The sequence below is a fragment of the Asterias amurensis genome, chromosome 14 (assembly GCF_032118995.1).
Source record: "Asterias amurensis chromosome 14, ASM3211899v1".
NCBI classification, from domain to species: Eukaryota; Metazoa; Echinodermata; class Asteroidea; order Forcipulatida; family Asteriidae; genus Asterias; species Asterias amurensis.
This window is the reverse complement of record NC_092661.1, coordinates 754,645-763,561: the sequence shown is the minus strand read 5'-3', so window position 1 is coordinate 763,561 and position 8,917 is coordinate 754,645. Positions and strand designations below refer to the sequence as shown.

The 8,917-nt window shown below is 39.8% G+C and overlaps 1 protein-coding gene across 1 annotated transcript; it reads left to right on the top strand.

Annotated features, from left to right (window-relative positions):
- The first annotated feature begins 1,504 nt into the window (after positions 1-1,504).
- On the top strand, positions 1,505-8,724 carry LOC139947114 (tubulin alpha-1 chain-like). Its single transcript, XM_071944957.1, has 4 exons — positions 1,505-1,651; positions 4,681-4,903; positions 5,369-5,517; positions 5,789-8,724. Exons 1-4 carry the CDS (start codon positions 1,649-1,651, stop codon positions 6,773-6,775), a joined length of 1,362 nt encoding a protein of 453 aa, XP_071801058.1. The 5' UTR covers positions 1,505-1,648; the 3' UTR covers positions 6,776-8,724.
- The last annotated feature ends 193 nt before the right edge of the window (positions 8,725-8,917 follow it).

Below are 8,917 nucleotides of genomic sequence, written 5' to 3'. Positions count from 1 at the left end.
ATTACACGATAAATTTTGCTGGTACACTATTTGTTCTTGTCCTTGCACATTTTTGAGGTTTAATCAGAGTCGCTTAGCTTTTTTTTTTTTTTTGCAAATAATCTCGAGGCATTTCAAGACCACATAGGCCAGTATTGAAAAACAATAGAAACACATTCAGGACAACCAATAAAAACAATATTTTGTTTTTGTGTGTTAATATTCACAAGTATCTCATGTTGTCAGGATTAATAATGAGTTGATTCTGTACACATGGACGACTGGAGCAAGTCTACTGTCTGGGATGGGACGGTTGAGTCATCAGCGATCATCATGACGTCATCATCAAAAGAAACCTGATTTCTGTGTCTCTTACATGAACTGCTGAGTGATGGAAATCCACAATGCCCTCTGTTTCATAATTTATTTAGAATAATTCATGCCAGATAATGTATTAGACACTCCACCTGCATAAAATTGAGTGAAAATGTTGCCGAATATAACAAAACAAAGCAGTGTAAAAAACAAATGCAGTGTATTTTTTAGTCTAGCACGCGTCATAAAAGATCTCACCGTTGGAAAGCCTAGTTTGTTTGGGAATATTTCTACAATAATCAACAATCTAACTGTACATGACGCGGTGTGTAAAACGTGTTCGTATGCGTGAACTGTTTCAATTTTCCACATGAAGGTTCAATGCAGTCTATTATAATTACAAATCTTGAATTTCACAATATAATTTATATATCCATATGGCTAGCTGCACCCCTCGGATAGCATGGCTTCAGACGACTGTTTCATGACGGTAATATTATAAACAGGTGGTTATTTTTCCGACTTCTTGCGAGATGATGCGTGTGGGTTGTGGTGGGGAGGGGAGGGGGGGGGGGTCCTCAAATAAAATAACTAAATCAAATTGGCAAAGCGAAAAAAAACGAGTTCCTGCATGTACATTTTGCGCATGAAACTGCTCCCTGAACATGAAAATTACAATGTTTAGTTGATCAAAATTATATCATTGTAATTTAAAAACACTAAATATTATTTGCTGGAGAGAGAATCATAAACGAATCTACGTTCGTATCTTGCTTGTATGGTGAGACATACATAACCCCCCTGTGGCATACCAATAGGGTGAGAGGATTTGGAACAATCAGCTCCACCTCCACCCCCCCCCCCCCCTCGCATGCATCCTCTTTTTACCCGTTAGGAAGGGGGTACCCCTAAAAATAATTTAGAGCATGACAGCAGAGTGGTAGCACATCAAGAAATTAGGCCTACTTATTTGATGTTTCGTGAAAATGAAATCCCGTTGCGTCACTGTAAGACGAGATGAAATTGGGGGGGGGGGTGTTATTGATGGGGACCCCGGTGCTGGCCCACTCAGAACATCAGATGGTCGGTTAAATACCTGCTGGAAATTCAACAGCGAGTGATGCTTTTACATGACTGCATCTTTATCACGGGCGAGGTTCTCTGCCGAGTATATAAGACGTTCTGCATCTCATTCTCCTGATCTGTGCGGTCTTGCCTCTTCGTCATCGCAATCTTAGAGGACTGAGGCTGTTAGAGAAACCTTCATCCAACCTTTGTCTGATTTCAAAGACTTCAAGAAAGAAACCACAGTTCCAGGATATTTCTAGAAGGAAGGGAGTACTGAAGAGTCAAAATGGTAAGTAGAGGGAGAAAAGAGAATTCGTTTTAGACAGTAATATTGATGTGAAATCTGATAAAGATGATTGCGACATACTGTAAAGCATGTGAAGACATTGCCGCACCCTAAAATGTGCTTTGAGACATTGAAGTCAATAAATTATGCGAATACTTCAGAATTTCCGGTCTTCGATCGTTATTAACGAGAACCAAGTCTTGAAATACAATTCGGCAATCAGTTTTATAGGATTAAACATAAAACATGGAATTAACTTTTGGAATTGATAATATCAATAAGTGTTTGGCTGATTAGTGAGGTATGTCAATGCTTCTTTTTATATATTTTTTTAGTAAGCCTCTTTTTCTTCATTTTTTAAATTTTGTTTGGTATTTGCTTATTTTACAAAGTGATTAAACATCTGACGCAATTATCATCTGCAAACAAGTTTCACTTCATAGTTTCTTATCTTAAATTCTGAGTTATACTGGGCCAACACCTGACGTGACGTCATAGATAAGTCATAGTATATTATAGGCTATGTCAAAGAAACGCAGACAGCATGGCAAGCCGCTAGCCATGTCTCAACTTATTGCATGGATTTATTTGAAAGGTTTTTAAATTTCTCGTATCGGTTTGTTTTTAAATTGAGTTTACTTGTTGTTTATTTGACTAGTTTATTTTGTACTGACTAAATCATAGATTTGTTTGTAATACGCACCCCATCGCTTATTTTACAGCTTTTGGGTCCTAAGTGTCTAATGTTCTAACTAAATCACAATTTTTAAAACTTATTTTACATGTTGAACGTTGCTGTTAAGGAACAAGGGCTGTTTCTGCACATTCAAAACTCTAGAGGATCTGCATTATAAATTATCAGTGATGTACCATCAGTGTTAGATATGAATCAAGCCCTGGTCCTGATGGCCATTATGCACAGTGATTCATCAAGCATATATCACTGCCTATCAGAATGTGTGACTCCGGAATTAGAAGAAAGCTTTTGCATTCTGACACGACTTATAGCTATGTCTAGGTGATTAATAATCAAAATGACAACGCAAACAAACACGTGCTATGAACCGCAATTCAAAATATTCGAAATATAACGGTTTGTTTATTGTTTTCCGTTTTTATTTATAAACTGCCTTAATGGGTTTTTGTATTGGCTAGGTGAAAATGAGTACACCCGTCTGGAATGTGAACAGTGTATAAATAAATACAATATTATTACTTGTCAAAAATAGAAGTTTGAGGTCGATCGGAAAAAATATTAATAAAACGCTCACTGAGCGATAAACTCAAAACGGGAAATTATATTTATTTATTTCTCATCAAATATATGACATTTCAGACAAAAATGCTTAAACGGATTTTGATCTTCCTTCATCATCATTACACCGTGTAAGTTGTATGTAAATCTGTGATCTTAGACGATTTTGGGTTCCTTACCAACTCTGTAATGTTCCTTTAATGTATCACTGTATGGTGCAATTCAACCTATCGGTTGATATTACTGTACATTCTTTCAAATTTGTAAACCAATAATATTATACTGGGTCCCTTGCTCCTAGTTGACGATCACCCGACGGCTCATCACGAATGTTATTATCATAAACAGCTAAAATGGGTAATCGAATCTCACGGGACTCAATGGTGTGAATACATAAAACAGCCGTTGTAACATGAATGAGTCACCCTTATTCTTCATGCACTGTATGATGATAATGGCGAGAGAGTGGGTGTAGAAAGAGAATATGGGAATGAGATGTGTCTGAATCCTTGAGATCGAAGTTGAAGAGAGTCTGGCTGGAATGGTGAAATATTCCAAGAGGTGCAGATTGCATCTAACTTCCAAACTTAATCTATATTTTAATTGACATTTATATTACGTATAACGTATTATTTTTGCGACGTGAAATTTGCACCCTTCACTGGGAGGAGCACGTTATTTTATAGGGAGTATATCTCGAGCTATTTATGTGCGGGGTACTCGTTTACAGCGTTGACGAAATACATTTTAACCTGGGATGGGAAACGGGACAAGCTTAATTCAGATGGGGGCAAAAGGCAATTGTGATTAGCAGAGGGTCTTCTCAATTCCACAGTAATTCAAAAACATTTTCCTTAAAGATTGGAACATAATTATGTGACATGTCTACGCAGTATTTACATCCCCTTTAAAGAACAATGGAAAAAACGAAACGCATGCCAGACACTTTGATATTTAAATTCGATTTATTTTTGATGTGTTCATGCTACGTCAATAATGTGACTCAAAGAGGTGTAAGGAATGAAATAGGAATGCCCCCAAGCAACGCGCGTACTATGAGTATGCTATGAGTCACCGAGGCTTATGTGGCACGATGTCTTGTAGAAGATTACAAGTGGCGAAGATGTTCTGAAGCTGACTTAGAGTGAACTTACATAATCGTCCTCTCAGAACCATTCAAAGGCAATTTTAAAATTGACAATTTCAAAATTACCATAACAACTTAGGCACACTTTGTAACGATCCCCGGATAGATGTTGGTGTATAACACATTGTGAGAAAACGGCTCCCTCTGAAGTAATGTAGTGTTTGAGCAAGAGTTATAGTAGCAAAATACTACAGGCCTTAAGCCTTTTATTAGGCATCTGAAAGCACACACATCTTTTAAACAACAAGGGTGTTTTTTCTTTGAGTACTCCCTTGCAACTTCGATTACAAATTGAGCCCAAATTTCCGCAGGTTTGTTATTTTATGCATAATGTTCCTTTGGGATACACCAAGTGAGGAGAGCACTGGTCTTTGACAATACCAAACGTACCCGGTGCCTTTAAGGAAATGTTGAACATTATGCTGAAATTGCAAATAATTACTTTAGAGTTTTGAGTGTGACAAAACGACACAAGAGAAAGTTTACGGATGCATAATAATCATTTTAAATTAATTTTAATTATTCTGAGTTCTGAAAGTGAGTTTAAAATATCAAGAGGAACACAGGGTAGATATTCATCTTCAACTTCATTTTAATGAATATTTGTGGTTTTCCCCCTCCCCTTTTCAGCGTGAATGTATCTCTATCCATGTCGGCCAGGCCGGAGTCCAGATGGGCAATGCCTGCTGGGAGTTGTACTGTCTTGAGCACGGCATCCAGCCTGATGGTCAGATGCCCAGTGACAAGAGCGTTGGGGGAGCCGACGACTCTTTCAATACGTTCTTTAGTGAGACTAGTGCTGGCAAACACGTTCCCAGGGCTGTGCTGATGGATCTCGAACCTACTGTAGTTGGTAAGTGGTCTTTGGGTATACGGTACCCATAAATAAGGATAGGGCGTGGAACTAATTACAACGACACTGATGATCAGAGTTGTTGGCTCGAGTCATGTGACTTGGACTCACTAGTCTGACTTGAGTCGCTATGTTTTGACTTGTGACTTGACTAACTTTCAGCACTGACTTGGTTTGCAAAGAACAACTTGTGACTTGACTTTGATTCGCAAATAATGACTTAGACTTGTAAACAATCAATTTATCAAACAATGACAGCGGCCAATGAGGTTATTAGAGAATAAGTGTCTTCGTCATACTCGTCGACAAAAGCAATACAGAGGATGACAAGGGCGACAATGATGACAGTGACAAAAAGAGTCAAACTGACTCAGGGTCGAGTCAACCTCGTGTGACCGGGAATTTCTTGAGTGAAGATGATGACAACAAGCTTATGCGTAATATTTTGTTGTTATGTTTATTTAGATGAAGTTCGCAGAGGTCCTTACCGCCAGCTCTTCCACCCTGAGCAGCTGATTACGGGCAAAGAGGATGCCGCCAACAACTACGCCAGAGGGCACTACACCGTCGGCAAGACTATCATCGATCAAGTTCTGGACAAGATCAGGAAACTGGTAAGAAGAAAAATCAATTGTCAAGACCAAGAACTCACTCCACGGTAGTGTAGCTAATAACGAGAAATCCCCTCGATCTACTATAGAGCTAAAGTAGTAGGCAAAGCCGATTTCCTACCTTCCGCCCAGGTAGTAGTTTAAAGCTGGACAGTTCTTTTCAGAACTGAGAAGTCTGAAGTATGGAGCAAAAATTGTGCCCCCTACTACCATTTTGTTCATTTGAGAAAACAATTTATTTTTACTTGACAGATGTGTATATTTCCCTTTTCAGGCTGACCAATGTACCGGTCTTCAGGGTTTCCTGATCTTCCATAGTTTTGGTGGTGGTACAGGTTCTGGGTTCGCATCCCTGCTGATGGAGCGCCTCTCTGTTGACTACGGCAAGAAGTCCAAGCTGGAGTTTGCCATCTACCCTGCCCCACAGATCTCCACAGCCGTGGTCGAGCCATACAACTCTGTCCTGACCACCCACACCACTCTTGAGCACTCCGACTGTGCATTCATGGTCGACAACGAGGCCATCTACGACATCTGTCGTCGTAATCTCGACATCGAGAGACCGACCTACACCAACCTCAATCGTCTCATTGGTCAGATCGTGTCCTCGATCACTGCTTCGCTTCGCTTTGATGGTGCCCTCAACGTCGACTTGACAGAGTTCCAGACCAACTTGGTGCCCTATCCTCGTATTCACTTCCCTCTGGTCACCTATGCACCAGTCATCTCTGCTGAGAAGGCCTACCATGAGCAGCTGAGCGTGTCAGAGATCACCAATGCCTGCTTCGAGCCTGTAAATCAGATGGTGAAGTGCGACCCTCGCAACGGCAAGTACATGGCTTGCTGCATGCTGTACCGCGGTGATGTCGTCCCCAAGGATGTCAACTCTGCTATAGCTCACATCAAGACGAAACGTAACATCCAGTTCGTCGACTGGTGTCCAACTGGCTTCAAGGTTGGCATCAACTACCAGCCACCTACCGTGGTGCCTGGTGGTGATCTGGCCAAGGTGCAGCGAGCCGTCTGCATGCTGAGCAACACCACCGCCATCGGTGAGGCCTGGGGTCGTCTGGATCATAAGTTTGATCTGATGTACGCCAAGCGTGCCTTCGTCCACTGGTACGTAGGAGAGGGTATGGAGGAGGGTGAGTTCTCTGAGGCTCGTGAGGATCTGGCTGCCCTGGAGAAGGACTACGAAGAGGTTGGGATTGACTCTGCTGCCCAAGGTGGTGACGATGATGAAGCTGGAGGGGAATTCTAGACACGGGAGGAAACATCTCCCAATCAACCAAATTAAACCTTAAATCATGTGAACTGTCGGTTGATTTTTTTAATATTTTTTTTAAATGTGAAACCTATGTGCCTCATCGTGCACAAAATGGAGCAAGTTCGAATGCGCACTACTGATTAGCAACGTTCATGCGCACTGACGCACTCACTCACGACTCGTTTGGAATCCTAGTCAGCCATACCACGGTTTTCAACACTCCATATCATTCTGCGTTCTCGCTATACTGTCACTGGTTCCCGTCCCCTCTGTACTTTACACTATGTTAGCATGGAACAGACTATTGGTATCTGTGGGAAAAAACACGGTCATGAGGCTGGTTCTAAATGGTCGACCACAGTCAACCAATGGTTGACCAGCCTGGGTTCGAGGCAAAATAGTCAACCCATGTGTGATAGTCTCTTAAATGAGTTGGGTTGGTCCTGCAAAGAAGCGTTGAGTTAAAACCGAAGGTTCTTTTCAGAATCTTCCCAACTCATTTTAGAACCTACCCATTAACTCATTTAGAACCACTCCAACTCATTTAGAAAAGAACCTTTGAGTACCAACGTTTTTTTTTCTTTCAAAACAACCCCAACTCATCATGATAGATTATCATTACCCCCCCCCCCCCCCCCCCCAATGGTGTTACCGCAAACCTTTACTATATCGTATTTCCACCATGCAAAGGTTCAAATCCAACAAACCTTAAATAGTTAACCATGGTGTGCACTCGAACTTGCTGATGGCTGTTATGCGTCTTAAGAAACTTCATGTGCTTCGAGGATGAAAATTAGAAGCATCAAGCCATGAAACAAAAGTAAAACCTCTTGAACAAACAAACAACAGCAAAAGAAGGATGATTGCATCCATGTGCATTCAGTTAGCAGAGACAGTATTAAAAGTTTTTTTCTTTCAATTAAATTGGCAGCTTGGAAATTGTAAGTTTTTAAAGTGACATAAAAAAAACCACAATTTTAATTTTAGTTTTGATTATTAATTGTATGCCTAAGTTTATGCATTCCGTCCCAGTCTTTCAAAATAAATAAATAAAAACTGATTAAAACGAACAAAAAAAGATTATCCGATCAAAAAGAACGTCATGGAGTAAGCACATTGTTTAAAATTTATTATTATCAACAATCTTTGAATGTGTCTTTTAATTTGAGTTGAGGAAGTTGCACATACTAATGTTTTGTACTTTATGGTCTTCCACAAAGTAAAGAGGTTCAACTAAAAAAACTCATTAGCGAATTAGACTCGTTTACCATTGCTATCACTTGCATAGGCCTACTGGGTCTAATTTCATAAACCCTGTAAGCACAACAACCTGCTAAGCACCGGAAAATATTGCTTAGCGAAAATATAACTTACCAGCCATCATTCCATATTATTGAGACTGGTGTCCTACTCATTTTTTTTTTCATTTTTTCTCTTAGCAAACAAATAATTAAGCAGTATTTTCTGCTACACAGCTTCATGAAACTGGCCCACGCAGTCTAGGTCTTATAAACAATTAACCCTAATAAAAACTTTAAAAAAACGAAGACACCTGTATTTCCCAAACATAAACAAAAAATATGCAATCACCTACATGCATTCTAGATTTTTATCTATCTGAAAAGAACCACCCAACATGTTGGCCCAAAATTTGAAAGCATGATCCGCTGATATAGTCGAATTACTGGCTTTTCGTTTTAGTCAAATAATTTGAGTAGTTTGAAAAAGTGGAATTCATATGTTTTCCATTGTAAAACACAAATGGGTTTTCCCAGGGTTTGGAATTGAGACACATAGGCCATAGGCCTAAGACATTTTCACCAAATTAATTGTACATGGTAATTAGGTTTTAATGCATTGAAAAGCGTGTGAGGCTTTGGAGGGCGATGATTTGTTACGGTGTTCAAAATGTGCTGAGTATTTATTTGAATAAACCAAAATAAGTGTACATTGATTTAAAAACATTGTCCGGTAATTAATTGATTTGTGTTTCTCGCTATAAAAAGGACGACAGTCTAACGGAGTTAGCTGCTACTGAGAACGAGGTTGATTTAGTACACTTTAGACCAATCAGAGCTAGGCTCACATAACGCGTTGTCAAGCAGTTGACTAGGCAACTTGTAGATGGTGTTAAAA

Coding starts and splice junctions, on each gene's coding strand:
- LOC139947114 (XM_071944957.1), top strand. Junction 4,904..5,368: donor TCTCGAACCTACTGTAGTTG/GTAAGTGGTCTT, acceptor ATGTTTATTTAG/ATGAAGTTCGCAGAGGTCCT. Junction 5,518..5,788: donor TGGACAAGATCAGGAAACTG/GTAAGAAGAAAA, acceptor TTCCCTTTTCAG/GCTGACCAATGTACCGGTCT.